General features: G+C 51.4%; 5 protein-coding genes across 5 annotated transcripts; 2 read left to right on the forward strand and 3 right to left on the reverse strand.

The window, feature by feature from the left end:
- Nucleotides 1–2,757: 2,757 nt before the first annotated feature.
- Nucleotides 2,758–5,365, reverse strand: BDZ99DRAFT_468818 (serine-tRNA ligase). Its single transcript, XM_033721352.1, has 13 exons — nt 5,266–5,365; nt 4,956–5,085; nt 4,486–4,800; nt 4,373–4,423; nt 4,266–4,315; nt 4,044–4,214; nt 3,845–3,980; nt 3,748–3,791; nt 3,607–3,664; nt 3,507–3,557; nt 3,382–3,427; nt 3,243–3,318; nt 2,758–3,180 (listed from the first exon to the last, which is right to left on the reverse strand). Exons 1-13 carry the CDS (start codon nt 5,266–5,268, stop codon nt 2,938–2,940), a joined length of 1,374 nt encoding a protein of 457 aa, XP_033569590.1. The 5' UTR covers nt 5,269–5,365; the 3' UTR covers nt 2,758–2,937.
- Nucleotides 5,366–5,803: 438 nt separating this feature from the next.
- On the reverse strand, nt 5,804–7,194 carry BDZ99DRAFT_550965 (rheb small monomeric GTPase-like protein RhbA; the record flags this gene model as incomplete). Its single annotated transcript, XM_033727002.1, has 4 exons — nt 5,804–6,368; nt 6,453–6,716; nt 6,866–7,005; nt 7,140–7,194. 4 exons carry the CDS (start codon nt 7,192–7,194, stop codon nt 6,129–6,131), a joined length of 699 nt encoding a protein of 232 aa, XP_033569591.1. The 3' UTR covers nt 5,804–6,128.
- Nucleotides 7,195–9,128: 1,934 nt separating this feature from the next.
- On the forward strand, nt 9,129–10,908 carry BDZ99DRAFT_482761 (uncharacterized protein; the record flags this gene model as incomplete). The annotated part of the gene is made up of 3 exons (XM_033722521.1): nt 9,129–9,696; nt 10,218–10,724; nt 10,880–10,908. The coding sequence occupies 3 exons, from the start codon at nt 9,129–9,131 to the stop codon at nt 10,906–10,908; spliced, it is 1,104 nt and encodes a 367-aa protein (XP_033569592.1).
- Nucleotides 10,909–11,672: 764 nt separating this feature from the next.
- Nucleotides 11,673–13,708, reverse strand: BDZ99DRAFT_503812 (uncharacterized protein). The gene is made up of 4 exons (XM_033723990.1): nt 13,171–13,708; nt 12,929–13,119; nt 12,284–12,490; nt 11,673–12,151 (listed from the first exon to the last, which is right to left on the reverse strand). Exons 1-4 carry the CDS (start codon nt 13,580–13,582, stop codon nt 11,678–11,680), a joined length of 1,284 nt encoding a protein of 427 aa, XP_033569593.1. The 5' UTR covers nt 13,583–13,708; the 3' UTR covers nt 11,673–11,677.
- Nucleotides 13,709–14,151: 443 nt separating this feature from the next.
- On the forward strand, nt 14,152–14,650 carry BDZ99DRAFT_527353 (uncharacterized protein; the record flags this gene model as incomplete). The annotated part of the gene is made up of 2 exons (XM_033726249.1): nt 14,152–14,289; nt 14,414–14,650. 2 exons carry the CDS (start codon nt 14,152–14,154, stop codon nt 14,648–14,650), a joined length of 375 nt encoding a protein of 124 aa, XP_033569594.1.
- Between the last annotated feature and the right edge of the window lie 1,300 nt (nt 14,651–15,950).

Genomic DNA, 15,950 nt, shown 5'->3' on the forward strand with positions numbered 1-15,950 from the left:
AATACAACACAGAAGAAGCGAGAGGATAGCAGGGGGTGGAAACGCCGTGAAAGGCCGCCAAGAACGAATTGGGGCTGTTCTGTATGCAACATTCCGTTCTGTAGAGAGGGCACATGCTGGAGCGAGCACGTAGCCCGGCTCAACACCATTGCCTAGCTCTACAAGCAGATATGTACATAGAAATCACGAATTCAAACATTCTCATCTCTCCGTAGCTCTCATACTCAGGGGCCGATGCGGTGCATCTGATTGGCTACAAAAAGTGGCCCGAGCGTTGCGCCTTAATCGACGGGTTAAGGGATACTTTACGAGCGAGCCCAGGACTATGGTGTAAGGCATCACACAGTTTGATGACACGACCTGGCGCAAGCTCTCTGCGGCCCGATAGGTCTATATCCTGGAACAAGACCTCTTGTGCACAATTGGCGAATTTCTTCGATACCAAGGCGAGTCTCGTCAGCACTTCACTCTCCCCGTCTTCCAGATATACTTCCGAGAGAATCTGCGCAAGGATCTCAGCTGGGATGTCTTCAAGAGTTCTGGCAGTTGTAGGCCTTGCCGATAGAACCAGAGCAAGGGGATAGGATGTCGACGCAATGTGATCCATGATGTGTGGTGTCGCTGTAGCACGAGCTGCGGCGAAAGAGAATGCTAGGAGGGCGGAGGGCCCCTCAGCGGGAAAACAGTGTGTGTATCCTACTGATGGTGATAGTGGGAAGGCGAGCTCGACCGTGGGCGTGGAGGCACCCTCAATGGGATTAAGTGTTGGAAGTAATTACTGCTGATGTTGTTGATGACAAGGCTTGACCCTGGAGTTGCTGGGAGGTTGAGAAACTGCTCGAGCAGAGCAATTTGTAAATATTTGAGGCGCATTCACCGCCGAGATTCTTCCTCAACTTGTTGGATTAGAACTATCACCTACAACGAGCAATGCTGGCAGCAATTAGGGTGAATCATGTATATGCATAATGTCTGCGTTCCATCAAAGTTCAGACGTCACGGCCTGAAATCCAACCCATTTTCCAGCCACCCAATGCCGGAGCCCCTGCACCTGCACGCTGATTTCGTAAACACCCATCCCCTCTCCCCTTCTATGGAGCTCCAAATTTCCCTATTAGAATCGTGCACGCCACTGTCTGAAGTTCTTCAGCAAGCTTACCTATTGATCAAAATTAGAAACTCCAGTCCTGCAAGAGCATATGGACGCACTACAGACGGCGGCAGACAAGTGCACACTGACATCTGATGTGACACTTCAGAAGGAAGACAAGTTTCACGGCCGATGGAAGCGTGACTTCTGTCTAGATTATGCGAGCAACGAAAGGAGATTCTGCCCACGTCCTCACGTCCAGACGTATCCCAAAATCGCAACATCACGAAGGCAGGAGGGACGATTACAAGAAATCCGATAAGCATGCTATACCTCGGCGAAGATGTTTCAAGATGGTCCTGCGAATCGAGTAACAAACAAACCTCAACTCACCTTGACGTTACCATGTACACTTCTCCAGACACCCACTCGCGCTCTCCTATACCCGCTCTCACGCACACCCACCGAGCGCCATCCAGCTCATCAGGGCTCTCCATTCTCGTATCCATCACCCCTCCCCCTTCTTCCCATCATCTTCATTCCTCCTCTTTCGTCCCTCACCGACTCAGCATTCTTCCATCCATTTCCTTCCTACCTGCTCTCGCTTCCAACCCGACGCTTTCTACCTCCAGGGCTACCGTTCAATCAGTCAACGTCAACGACCTCTCGATATTGATTGAATTGACACCTTAGTCAGCAGCAGAGCTCCATATTGATTGATTGATTGACGTCAACGTTGAAGTTATTGATTGACTGACCCAGTAAACGTGGAGATCCTTAGCAAAGTTATGTGCGTGGTGGTAAGGTTTCAACTCGCCTGTTTTACATAGATCCTTTATCTGCGCCATCTTCCTCAGTGCCTCTAACATTAAGCGCGTTATTGCGGCGGTATACCTAGTGGTTAGTGGTGGTGGTGGCGGCAGTAGAGGCCTAGTGTAGATTTGCAAACTCCAGCGGCCAAAACCCGCAATTGCATTCCAACTTCAACGGAACGTCAATCGTGAATCAACAGGCCGCTTGAATATTGATTGATTGAGACAAAACTTCAATCAACGGGTCAAACTCGTTGATTGGACGGTAGCCCTGCCTTCCTCCTCTTCCTCTTCCTCTCCCGTCTCCCCTCCCAGTGCCAGTCCCCTCCTCTTCCAGACCCGCCCTCTCCTCCTAACACCTCATGCCCTCTTCCCACCCCCTCCAAACCCCTAGCTCCACGCTCTCGCCCACCCCTCCCATACCTCTATCCTCCTAATACCCCACCCACCTCTCCTCGCCCACCAAGCCACAACACTAATGCCAACCCTCCATCGCACGCCCTCATCCCCCACCCCAGCAACCCCCAAAAGACCATCGAACCAAAAATTCCCACAAACCACCCTCCCCGAGAATGCTAGCCTCGACATCTCCAAAGTTTTTTCAAAAGCACGGTTCTAATCTAACAAAGGGACACGCGATGCGCAAGAATAGGGTGAAGCCGGCACGCATACGGGATATATACATAACCTCAGCCTCAACAGCAGAGGTACACCAGTTTACTTCTTCTCCGTGGGGATTAGAACCGATGGGCGCAAGGGCAGGGAAAAGAAGGAACAGGAAAAAAGGGCAGTGGCGTGTGTATGGTATACTCTTTGGAAATTTTCTACTCAACTTTCCCCCCCACCCCCCGCCTACCCTGGTCATCGTACTCGAAAGCTCGTCCGTGAGTTAGTTCCGCCCCCAAAACTCCTGCTGAATTCGCCCAAGTAGACAAGTCTACCTTTCAAGCGCTTGTTCTATCCCGCTTCATAAACCACTGCTCAACACGCTCTCTCGTCACCCGCTAACCCGCTATGCTCGAAGCCGCCAGCTACTCACTTCGTCCGATCCGGCACCACCACCGGCACCTTCTCCGGCCGGAACTCCTTGACAAACGGCAAGAACTCCGGCTGGCCGGGGATATACTTCCTCAGCACCTCCGGCACAACCATGCCCTCGGGAGTCTGGTAGTTCTCCATGATGCAGCAGAGGGTGCGCTCGGTAGCGCACAGGGTGCCGTTGAGCGCGTGGACGTACTCCTTGCGGCCACCAGTTTGCTTCTTGGGGCCGAAGCGGATCTGGTATAATGTTAGCGGGTGCGTGGGGAGGAGAGGTGGTTGTGGGAGGGAGAGGAACGGACCTCGAGTTCTCGGGTCTGGTAGTCGGTGCAGTTGCTGATCGAGACAAGTTCTTTGTATTCGCCGGTGTAGGGGAACCTTGAGCAGGGTCAGCATGGAAATGTCAGCCGTGAAATTAGGTTGGGACCAAGATGGTATTACCATGCCTCGAGATCGCGCTTGGCGCTGGCGGCGTTGTTCAGGGCACCTAGTGGCAGGATTAGTTGACAGCTCTCAAAGATGACAGGGGAAGGGGTTCAATGCGATGATTGTCTCGCTGAGCGTACCTGAGACGATCTTGACAACTCGATACGGTAGTTTCAAACTCTGGTAGAAAGCTGCACCCGTATTAGCTTGCATTTTGAGGATTTGCGACGAAAAGTGTACCTTCTGAAGTTTCGAGCATCTCCTCGTATGCCTTCCATGACTCTTCGGGCTTCGTGAACTAATCGGACTGTCAGAGCTAATGTTGCGAATACGACCAGATCCCACGGTTGGAGATCAGAAAATTGCCGGAAGGGGTCATACGAGGAACTGTTCGATCTTCTCGAACTGATGTATCCGGAAGATGCCTGAATGACTTAGTGCCCGTATCAATCTGAACTTCAGTCGGGGAAACACCAACCCCAAGCATCCTTCCCATGCGAACCGGCCTCCTTCCTGAAGTTCGTCGAGTAGCCAGCATATTTGATAGGCAGATCCTTCTCTTGTAACCACTCATCGGAATGTAGAGCGCTGATCGGTTGTTCTGAAGTCGCAATCTACACGCAATCCCAAATTAGCTACAGCTCTATTTCCCTTGTGCTACTCAAATGGCTACATACGAGGTACTTGTCAGTATCCGGCTTGTCTTTCGATTCGGTGACCTTGTAGAGCTCTTCATCAAAGTCGCTGAGCTGTGCTGTCTTCGCCATGACGTCTCGTAGCATGAAGAAGGGAGGTTGGTTCGGCGTGTAGCCGCGGTTGAAGAGGAATTCGAGGCCGTAGTTGACGAGCTGCTGCTATTAGCTTCGTGACCCAAGGGCTGGACTGCACCAAGTATTTACCGCGAGGTTAAGGAAGAGACCGTAGCCGGTCAAGCAGTATCCGCGATGGCCTGGAGTAGTCAGCATACGCCCAAGTCCTGTAACTGAGTGAGCGAAGCACCACATACCAACAATCTTCACACCCCTCTCAGGGTCGTATCCATCCAGCCTCGTGAGCACTGCCAAGTATTAGCTTTCTACCCTCCCATCCCCACCTCCAGGTTTCCCCGACTCCACTCACCTCCATGATGCGGCAGCACATCCGGATTATGCTCCACCTTTACCCCTTCCGGTGCCCACTGCTTGATCGTCTCATTATCATCCTCATTTCCGCTGATCGGCACGCTCTCATGCACATAATTCCCGACCGTCTTGACCTTCCGCAGCAGCTTCTCCAGCAGCTCGGCCGCCTCCTCTTCCTTCGCCTTCTTGTCCTCCTTCAGCTTCGCGATCTCAGCGAGCAGTTCCGTCGCGTCCTCCTTTGCTTTCTTCTTGAGGCCGATTTGCTTCTGGAGGGGGTTGATGGCGGCGCCGATTTGGGTGGACGCGTATTGGGCTATTCGAAATAGAGAGGTAAGCGTATGTTCTCAAAGAATGACCCATTGTGCCTCTTATTGGTAATGTATATATGCGAGTTGTTGACGAGGGAGGCAGGCCGTGGACTCCAGGTTCGGGGAGGTAGGTATGGTAGGATATAGAAGGGCAACGCACTCTTCCGATGCACCTCAAAGTCCTCAATGATCTCATCGACTAACTCGACGCTCGCGTGGCGCTTCTCCTGGCTCTGGCGGATCTTGGCCGCGTCGCCGCCGCGCTCCTTGATGAAGTCGTTGATGTCGAGCTATTTGTTCCACATCCACATTAGCAAACTCTCCATTCATTAAAAAAATTTGAGGCACATCGAAGAGGAAGAATAGTAGCACAGGTAAAGATATGAGGATCGGGAGCAGGGACGAGATGGAAGCGGGGAGTGTTGCAGCGGCTGGAGGGGTGAGATGGGGACTTTGCGGGGCAAACGCACCATGATCGCGACTCTAGAGTATTTCGTAGGTGAGGTTTACGGTATAGCAAAATAATAGAGGTCAATTGTCGTGTGCGTCGTCTTCACGCGCTCACGGTGGTGGTGGGATGTTGCCCGCATTTCTTTCTGAGTCAAGATGGTGGGGTCTTTGTGCACGGGCCGCATAACTTTATGCCTTGCATATATCAGCCGCAAACACTTCCTCAAAGTCAATTGATATTGCAAGTGCGATTTGCACGAGGGCGTTGAGGCAAGATGGCAGTGATGACATCGTGTTCATTCCGCATAACGCGTCAAGCACCTAATATAGTACGCCCCCAGAAAGCGGGAAAGCAGGAGTAAATGAAGCCACCCATCCTCTAATCTATACCATCGCATCGCATCGTTCATCGTAGCATCAGAGCTCAGACCCCCACCCATCCTGCTTGAACGTGATGAAGAAAGGAAAGGCACCCACTATGGCAACAAATGAAAGGAGATCTAGGACATGTGAGAGTTGGGAGAAAAAGATGGCGAAAGTCACCAAGAACCAGCCGTTACATGAAACGAAGTAGAATTAAAGAAAGAGGAACATGCCATTGACAGAGCGCCAGCCCTACTGGGGGATCTCATACAGTGCTAGAAGAGTCCACACCACTCCCAAACGCCGAAGGAAGTCTACCAAGACAACCATCGAAATAGTATCAGACATTCAATTGGTCCAGCCGCCAGTCCCATGAGGTGTCTAGAGACACTGTAACACCCCTAGTATTCACAGCACACGTTTTTTCCCGTGGTGAAGGCTGGGCGTCTTCCCATCACTTTCTGAGCTTCTGCTTGATCTTGCTGAGCAAACCTAGACACATTTAGCAGGTGCGTACAGATCACATGACAACGCAATTCTTGCCGCTCGCAGGCTCGTTCGGGGTGGTCCCCTTCTCGATCTCGGCGATCATGAGCTCGAACGCTTTGCTGACGTTTTCGTTGTAACACGCGGACGCTTCGGTCCATGCGCATTTCAACTCTTCGGCCTTTGCTTTGCCCTCTTCGGACGTGACTTGGCGTTGTTCGGGGCGGAGATCAGATTTGTTGCCTACGAGGACAAGGGGAATGGTTTCGGCGCCCTGGGAATGTTAGCTCTGACTTTGTCCTAACGCCGTCCGAGGTGACCCAGCGCGTTTTAGATTGTTCAGAGGGGAAAAACTTACGAGATGATTCAGAATCTTCTCACGAATGATCTCTGCGGTATCGAAAGACGTCCTGCTCTGCACGGAATAGACAATCATGTATCCATGAACTCCAATGAAATGCTTCGAGTTCAAGTTGCTGTACTGATCCTGTAATGACACGGGTGAGCTGCGATATTCCAAAGTGCAGCATGGACGGGAGTTGCGCAAGGTAAGGCTGAGACGTGATAGAGGCCGACAAGGAAAGCGGTATAGCGCCAGAGGCAAAGACGGGACACGGAGATCCTGTGAATGCATAGAGTCTATACCTTTTCTTCTTCTGCCTCCTGAAGTTGGATTGCAAACAACCGATCAGGGTCGTTCTGATCATGTCTCAGCCCAGCTCCACAACCCTGCCGCCGCCACATGTCCCGCGGTTATGGATATGCACATACCTGGCCGGCGGTATCGATAATCTCGGTCGCATAATCCTGGCCCTTGTAGCGAATGACCTTGCTAAAGGTATTCTCAATGGTGGGGTAATAAGATTCGACGAAGTGGTTGTCCACGAACTGGACGGTGAGGGAGGATTTGCCTGTGGGGTGATGTCGACGTTAGCTTGGGAATCGAATGAGACTGGAGCTGGGAATTGGTGAAGGTGCTACGACGCATTGGAGGGCACGTCTTCCATGAAAGCGAGGTGCAATTAGACTAGAGCTGCACACGTACCAACGGACCTGCTGCCCACGACGGCGATCTTGCGCTGTTTCGCTGGAGGAGGCATGTTGGGCGTGTGGGGGAGCGAGAGGCTGCGAGAAGGCGGAAACGGGGCGAGGCTGAGTCGAGAAGCTCAGAGCTCGTGTAGCTGGCAAGAAGGCGAAAGGAAGCGCAGCGGGCTGTGTTTCGATAGGGGATGTCGACTATGGTTGACCGCTACTGTCGTCGTCGGTGCTTCGCAGCTGCTGCCTGGCGCGTGAAGGGTCCTGTGCACGGCGGCCACGATGTATTGCTGGCACGGATCAGGTTTTTGGATTCAGGCACGAAGAATGGGTTGAATAATGCGACCCGAGTTGCGGCGGTCGTGATGGTGGTCGCTGGTGGTGTTGAGGTGGTGCTCGAAGCTGCCGTCTGGAAGCGCTAGGAGGTAGTTAGAAGAAATGTCGATCTCACACAAAGCAAGCTCTAGGGACGCCCTTCTCGTGGGCAGCAACACACACCAGAGCCAATTCAGGCCCAGGCAGCGTCACCGTCAGACACACCAGCCGGCGGGTGGTTGGACGCCGGAATTCGCATCAGGTAATCGAATGGCCCCGTTTGCCCCCTTTCTTCACCTCGCCGTTCACCTGTCGCTCTGCTGCATCCTCGCCCGAGCTGCCCGAACTTCCACGGCCGCTTTCTTTGGGGATGCGCAGGACGACCTTCCAGGCCCGCGGGAAAAAGAAATATATCCATCGCGGCCCGGCGCCGTGGTTTCCCCCTGCAAGTGGCCTGCGGGGCGCCTGATCTGTCGCTGAGGCCAGCCAGTCCATCGCCCACCATGTCGTCTGCACTCAATTCTGCGGGAGACTCCGGGGAAGTCGGGTCGAGACGCGAAGTTTGGCGTTACACCGCGCTCAAATCGACGTCTGAGGAGCCACGGGGGACGCTTGCAGCCTTACACCCCTCATCGAACCGTCTCTGCCGTCGTTTCTAGCCGGATTATGCCTGTCGGCGCCTTGGCCTTTCTGAACGCACGCGAAATGCAAGACAGTACTCCATCTACAGAATCCGTCAATGAAGGTTTCATCTCATGAAAAATTATCGAATTGACCTCGCATCTTCATCCAATCATGAACGACCGAGGACGTAGGCTACAAGGCGGGGCGACGGCCCTGGAGCCTCAGGTTGTGGCGTGCGGCGCAGCTCACGCCTCACCCGCCCTCCGTCCACATCTAAGAACCATCTTCTCTCTCTTCAGCCCCTCGTGTCGTGTGCTCCTCGTCAACCTTCTTCTCTAATTCTGAGGCGCTATCTACCGAGTCCCCAGAACGATTAAGCACCCGGACTCATGAAACTATTGTCTCCATCGCGTAGATCCTCGAACGCTGCCCTGCCTCCAACATCCAAGGAGCGAGCGAGTTCCGCGCCCATTGAGGGCCCATGCATAGGCCCTACGTCTAGCGCAGCTACGGCCACGGCGCAGGTACTGGGACGGAAGAAAGCCGGATTACTGCTAACACGTACGCTAGGACCCTCCACAACTCAACCTCCTCTCCTTTCCTCCGCCTTCCACCCGAGATTAGAAACACGATATACGAATACGCCATAGGCGGCAATGTGATTGGTGTATACGTGTCGACCCTTGGAAATCTCCGTATAGCGTACAGTAAGGGAATTCCCTGTATTGCGGGAACTCCCCGTATAGCGCACAGCATTTCTCCCATTCGGCCGACCAGCGGCACTGAGAAGACGGAGAACGGGCCCTCGCAGGTATCTTATCCTCGAGATGCAATTTGGCCTGTTAGACCCACCAAACTACGATCTAAAGGCGAGATAAATCTTCTAAATTGAATGCGCCAGGAGACCAGGAATAATTCTGCTCCAAGTGCCCCGAGTGAGCACCATATCAAACACATAGATCTTCGATTGCTGCGAGTCTGCCGGCAAATATACCACGAAGCGCGCTTGCTATTATATTCCTCTAATATTTTCTATTTCGAATTTGGCCTAACTCTCGAGATGTTCGTATTGAAAACTCTCAGTTTGGCGCAGGCGCAAGCTATCGAGCATATAAACCACATCTTCGCTAAAACCATGCAAGGGAATGGATCAAATTACTGGCATTCTGCCTTCACCCCCACGGTTGTTGACGCCCTCTCCGGCGTCCAATCCGTATCATTGTTCCTGCAAGTACGCGGATGGCTAGCTTCTGGCTTTCGCCATGACTTCTGGGACCTCAACTCGACGCCCGTTGGGCGTTCCCCAGCATGGAACGACCACATTCAAGTGTATGGGCTTACACGCCTCCGCCTCTTGCCTAAACTTCGTCATGTCAACGTAGCTCTTTATTCACGCCCTGATGCGGTCTTCGACGGCTTGAGCAGACCAGGGTGGATCCATGAGCCAGTAGCCGATAATGACCGAGAAATCTACGTGCGGTCACTTCAAGAGTTGCTTTGCGCCCCTTGGGACGATGCTTCACAGAGGTCCTATGAAGAATCTGAGATGAAGGAACTTCCATGGCGCATTTCTTGGCAGCAGATGATGAGACACAAGAGACCTTTCCAAAGGAAGAGGTCAAACATAAGTACGATTTCCTTTGAATGTCTAAAGCCCCGGTAGATTGAATCGTCAGCCCAGTGTAATTTTGTAAATTCTTCCTAACTTTGGTCATGTCTCACCTATTGGTCACTTTACCAAGGTGGTGCTTGAGGCCAATGGCCTTTTACTGTACTCCCAAGGCCCACGACCTTACCCGCTCGCATTGAGTCTTCGATTGGCCGGATTGATGTCACATCTATCAAGTCTAGACTCCAAGCATATGCGTATAGCCAACGTGCGAATCAGCATCCAGCGCTGCATTCCCTAAGAACGACATTCGCCTAGCGCCTGTTGATGTGGGACAAGCTCACGAGATCTAGCGTCCGTTCTGGGTTCTCGACTGCCATGTTCCCGCCAGACCCCCCGCCCAACCCGCGGGGGTTGTTTCTTTCACACCGCGATTCCCTCTCTCTCTCCAACCCCCAGCTTCTTCATCGACCGACACGCACGCTATTCCACAGACCACGTGCTACGATCCTTCTCGCCCAGCCTAGCCACCACATCAAGAACTAGAAACGTGGTGTGCGGCCTTTGTTATCGGCGGCCGTATCCCTCACCCCCGTTCCACCCCAGCCTCGCGCCAAGCCGCCTCCTCCGTCCCGAACCGCGCCCTCAAAAAAGAGAAAGCCACCACACATAGAAACGTACACGGCGGGCGCCCAACTGCCCTAGCCACGCTTCTGATGCGACTCCGCCACCGTCTCACGTCTCGTATTCAAGCGCCACTCTTCCCATATGCACCCGGTGATGCTCCGACCTCTGGCTGGACCCGGCGCCGGCCAGGATTGCCAGCCCCGCTGCGTTTTGGCCGCGAATGGCAAGGACATGGATGGCGAGAGGTGCCGCAAAGGCGGCGGAACGTGTTGGCAGACAGTCGGGCCCGCTGTTTAGTGGGCTGTCTTGTCCTGCGACTGCGAACGCGCGAGGGTGCAGGGCGCGCCGCGGATGCGCGGGAGGGAGAGCGTGGGCGGGCTGGGGAGGGCTTTGGAGAGGCGGGCGGCGTTCGAGCCGAAGGTAAAGACTGAGGCGGCGGCAAGCTGCTCGAGCGAGGCGATGCGGAAGCCAACGCCTGATGTGCCGCCGGAGATGGGGATGAGCTTGTTGGTAAGCTCGGAAGTGTGTTTAGGTTAGGACATTGGTATTGAGATGGTTATGATCCTCTCTAATAGGCGTAGGAGGCTTTGTGCAGAGGTGGTAGACGGGATAGGTTAGTGGAAATTGGGAGTATTGGGTTGATTTGGAGCCTTTGTGAGATCATTAAGATGGTAGATGTGTTGAAATCAAAGCTGGAATACTGCAAGCTTTTTATACGCCATACTCATTGGTGCAACGTCGATATATCCGCTATATTGGGCTCTAGGCTTTGACAAGGGGCAGCGGGCGGGCCACTCGTGCATTAGTGGTGCCGCTTCACCGCCACTATGTCTTGTTTGGGAAGTAAGTCATGTGATTCTAGAGCTTCGCGACTTGGGTAATTATCCTTGAAGGAGAACTTGATAACACTAAGGTCCATCCCTGAGTGGCGAGAAACCCCGCGTGGCGAGGAAATCAATAGATACATTGACTTCAAGCAACTCAGTCTCTATGCACACATTAATATTTCCCACAGTTCTATATAAGTGGTTTGCTGTGGCCACTCCTAAACACTCGGGACCCCTCCCACTAGAAAATTACGGTCGCATTGTCGCCTTTGCGCCTAATTTGCGGAGAGCATCCTTTCATGGCGTAATAGAATTCCTTCATCACAGCACTACTATCAAGCTCTTATTACTTCTAATGCTTATAGAAGGGCCTTATCTGAGCCTCAGAGCCTCACTACTATAGAAGTGGCGACCGGCTCGTGCACGCTACCACCTCGTGCACGGTTTCCCCGTGCATGCATCACGAACTTCAAAAACATATACATTCACTCATATTACTCAGAACCTCATAGAAATCAAGGCGGAGACTAAACCGAAGACGCTCTTTCATTCTATCATAATCACAGAGTCATCGTACCTCTTAGGCGTATTCCGGATACGCTGAGGCCGGCCAGAGGTTGATTTCACTACCCCCTCCTCTACCTCATGATTCTGCTGGCCTGTAGGCTCCTCAGGAATAGTGAATACAACCTGGCGAGCCTTCTGCCTCTGCTGTATTACCTTCCTCTCATCTTTAAGCTGCTTCTCTGCATCACGTGCCTCACGTGCTTCCTGTGCCTTGCGCTTCTTGAGATCCTCAGCATCCTTCTGTTCTCTCTGCTTAGCAGCTTTAGCAGAGCGATTGAACTCAGCTATTCTTTCCTTCTCTTCCTTAGCAAGTTGCTTCTGTACCTTCTCCTCAGCCTTTAAAGCTGTATCACGAGCCTTGGCATCCTCTTTCTCTTGGTATAGCTCTCGAGCCTGCCGCACCTTATTGGGTGAATAGACTGCCGCTTTTCTATTATTATCTTCAGCCAGAATCTAAAAGAGGTTCTTCTGCCGCTTCCTCTTCTTCTGCTCTATCTTGAATGCTTCTTGGTAGCCTCGAATTTGACTTTAAAGAAGTATATTAGTTGCCATCAGTTGGTGAATATCTTTGGTCAAAGCTTGTACTTCTTTTTGGAGGCTGGACTGTATAGCAACTTCTACCACCTGTTTTAGGCGTGTTTCTATTCGCTTCCAGTCACCAGCCGTAAGAGCCGACCCAGTAGAGTTGCTTAATAATGGCCTTTCTTCATCTTTATCCTCTTCCTTCTCTTTCTTGGCATTAAATTGATCTAATATAACCTCCGGGTTCCATGGGTGAATACCCGTCTTTCTCTATCTACTAGCTATATTAGAAGGAGTCATAGCCTTCTTCCATGCCACCCAAAAGGTCCTGAAGAAGTCTCTCTTTGTGAAGCGGGAGAATCCTTCACTATTCATCATAAACCGGTTCAATTCATTGGAATAGTAAATGGCCAAGGGGGCGAAGAGAGAGACGTCTAATGGCTGCAGGCGGTGTATTAAATGAGGCGGGTATACAGCCAGGAGAATCCTGTTGCTGATGCAGTAGTCAATAAACTTCATATTCACATAAGAGCCGTGGTCATTAATAAGTAACATCCTCTACTCCTTGTTGGCTTTGGCCTTTGTCTCTCAATCAAAGATCTTCAACCAAGCAAGGCCTAGGTTGTTGTTGGTCCATCCGGTTGGTGTTGATGTGAAGAAGCAGGCATATTCGTCCGGATCAAAATCCTTAAGCCATGTATCCTGTACATTGTTTGTTCCAGCTTGATAGATAAGTGTCGGAGGAAGTGCCGTATTGTCTGCACAGATGGCTGCCACCACAGTAATCCACTCTCTATTGCCATCTTGTATGACATGGCGCATCCTTCCTAACTTGTAGGCAAGCTTGCTGAAGATTCTCTTCTTCTTAACCAATTTTCCAATAAGAAATCCTTTCTCATCTATATTATATATATTTCCTAGCTGGATGTTATATTAATCTCTTTTGCGACCAAGAAGCTTAAAGTAGAGGCTGTAGTAGAGGGCAGAATCAGCCCTTTTCCGTTCCTTATCAATAGGAAGAAGGTAGGCTGATTTGAGGTGTTTGGAATTCGAATGGACCCAGCGTGAAACCCAGTGGATTCCTGGCATTCTCCCAGCCAAATCCTGGGCGAGATTTCGTATCATTTGATGCGTAGGAGGCAAGCCTCTTTCGGAGAGGTTGTTGATGTATTTGATGAGAGCCTTAGTCTTGCCAGGAGAGAGGAGCTTTTGAGAATTGTAGGCCTCAGCCTTTGACTTCGTGATTCCTCGGTACCTCCGTGAGAGCGTGGTTCTGTCAATCCCATGCTTCTTTGCGACCTCAGTATACATCTTCTTCTCCATCAAATCTAGCTCCGCGAACGCAGCTTCCATTGCATCCATTTTCGAAGGAAATCTGTGTATTTTTGGTGGAGTTGTGCGGTGTTGAAGCTTGAGAGAAAAAGCGGTGAGGGGCCTCCGAGACCGTGCATGAGGTGGTAGCGTGCACGAGCCGGTCGCCACTTCTAATGGGAAGTTGTTATTAGCCTTGTAGCTGCTATCGCACGCAAATTCGTTTAAAGTCGCCACGCCGATCGATACCTCCAACCGAAGCAATCTGCAATCCCGGCTATTGCGAAACAGCCTATATAATCATTACTGTGTAAATTGCTTCCAGTGGCTGCTACCTGTGGCTGTGCGCAGTCTTGGCAAGCGGGCCGACTTCAGCCATGCAGCCTTGCGATCCAACTCAACCTTTGCCATGCCTCCCGTCAACCAACTCAACTCTCTGAAACACCTAAGAATTCGCCACCTCACAAGGTCAGGGCTGGTGCGGCTCGCAGGGTGGGAAAGAAGTGGCACACCAAAACAATGCGAGATGCCGGATCCCCATCCGGAACCCCCGAATTATTCCCCTTTTTCATCACAACACAAGGAGAACAGCATCCTACACGTTCAATTCACCCATCATCATGTCCAGCAAGTGTCCGGTCACACCCAGGAAGCGTCCACTCGAGCCTGAGAAGCACAACGAGACACCCACACGCAGTCACATCAAGGCAGTAATAGCACTCAATGACTGGGCAGGTGTCCAGTCCAACAAGGCAGATGTATTCAGATTCTTTGGAGAATCACAGCGCAGTGGCTGGAGGCATCTATGCCAGCCTGATAGGACCATTTACAACCAAGAAGGGCCTGATCCAAGAGGCAGAAAGCCTATCCTAACACGGGAAGAACTTGAGAAAGATGGAGGAAGTTATTAACAGTATGGATGAGGCCAAATCAAAGGCCCTTACCTGGCAACAGCTCAGGCAGAAGGCAGGCATTGATAAGAAGATTCACTGGATCACCATCCGACAATATATGCAATCCCTGGACTTCGCCAAATGCATTGCCTGCACTAAGACCTGGATGGCCCCCCATACCCGAACAGCGCGCATCGACTGGTGCACAGAGATGCTGGCAAAGTGACACACCTGGGAGATGTGGAAGGATGTACGATGGAGCGATAAAGTCCATTTTGGACTGGGCCCCCAGAGGAAGCTTATAATAATCCGGAGGAAAGGCACAAGATACTGCCCTGAATGTATTCAAGACCAAAAGGAGCCTCCCACTAAGCAGTACAGAGATGAGAAGCGCATTCATGCATGGGCTATGGTTGGATAGAACTATATCAGCCCATTAATATAGTATACAACCAACAACAAGAATAGGAAGATATTACAGAAGGTGTATATTGAGCAGATCCTGGAGTCATTTAACTCAGGTTGAAATTGATGTGAACTCTGATTTCTATGGGTGTCTAGCTCGTTGTTTATATACTAGGGGAAGGAGGGGGGCCAGCCCCGGGGGCATAACGTGGTATCTCTTCCTGATGCGTTACTTGATTCATCCTGTTTCCTGATACAGTACTGATACCGTGCTGCAGCACTGCTGTTGCACTACCTGTTACTTCCTCCTGTATCAGTATGCTATCCTGATGCGTTACTGCATATGAGTTGCTGACCCTAGGTTGTAGTGCTGCAACCCGAGTATTTATCAAGCCTATGCTCCTTGACAAGACTGTCCCTCGGTTTGTCCTAGAGGAGGATGGGGATTCAGGGCATGGCATTCAATCAGTAAATAGCAAGGCTGCCAAGTGGAAGAGGGAGAATGGGCTGGATACCTTCTTCAATGCTGCCCATTCACCAGACCTCTCAATTATTAAGAATTGCTGGCAGCCACTTAAGCAGCACCTGGGAAAGGAGGACTATTTTGACAAGAACATAATAATAAGCGATGCGGACAACCTCTGGGCACAGCATGTAACTAAGAGCTTTGTAAATAGCCGTGTGATGAGCTTTATACAGCGTTTTGATGACTGCCTAGATAAGAAGGGCAGGGGGACTGGGTGGTGACCCCAAAACACCAATGAATTATGAAAAAAAGTCACATCTGCATACACTTGTGATGCCTTGTAATCGAATGCAATTTGAACTGTGCCATTTGGGCTTGATTTGGCTGTGAAATCGTGTTTTGCGGCATTTCGCTTGTTTTTGGTGTGCCACTTTTTCCCCACTCCGCGTGTGCGGGTCGGCCGTCCTCCCTGCCAGAATTCGTCGGAGGCGTTCGTCTGCTTCTGACAAGGCCTAGGTGGTAAGCCTTTTAACACATGCTTCTATGTAGAACGTTCTCGAAGCTGCACTGTGGCAAATAGGCTGGGTATATATTTACGTTAATCTCCGGCCCTCTATGAAATAGGGAGAATAAATACATATAGGACAGCAATGTT

This window comes from Mytilinidion resinicola (genome assembly GCF_010093595.1).
Source record: "Mytilinidion resinicola strain CBS 304.34 unplaced genomic scaffold BDZ99scaffold_31, whole genome shotgun sequence".
In the NCBI taxonomy this organism is placed as follows: domain Eukaryota; kingdom Fungi; phylum Ascomycota; class Dothideomycetes; order Mytilinidiales; family Mytilinidiaceae; genus Mytilinidion; species Mytilinidion resinicola.

Bases quoted from the DNA above. Each gene is read 5' to 3' on its own strand.
- BDZ99DRAFT_468818 (XM_033721352.1), bottom strand. The intron at 3,981-4,043 runs GTATGTAGCCAT...GATTGCGTGTAG, and splicing joins CGGATACTGACAAGTACCTC to ATTGCGACTTCAGAACAACC. The intron at 3,319-3,381 runs GTAATACCATCT...ACCCTGCTCAAG, and splicing joins AAGCGCGATCTCGAGGCATG to GTTCCCCTACACCGGCGAAT.
- BDZ99DRAFT_503812 (XM_033723990.1), bottom strand. From the start codon at position 13,582: ATGGATGCAATGGAAGCTGCGTTCGCGGAGCTAGATTTGATGGAGAAG. The intron at 13,120-13,170 runs GTCGCAAAAGAG...TATATAATATAG, and splicing joins CCTCTACTTTAAGCTTCTTG to ATGAGAAAGGATTTCTTATT. The intron at 12,152-12,283 runs GTACAAGCTTTG...AACCTCTTTTAG, and splicing joins AGTCCAGCCTCCAAAAAGAA to ATTCTGGCTGAAGATAATAA.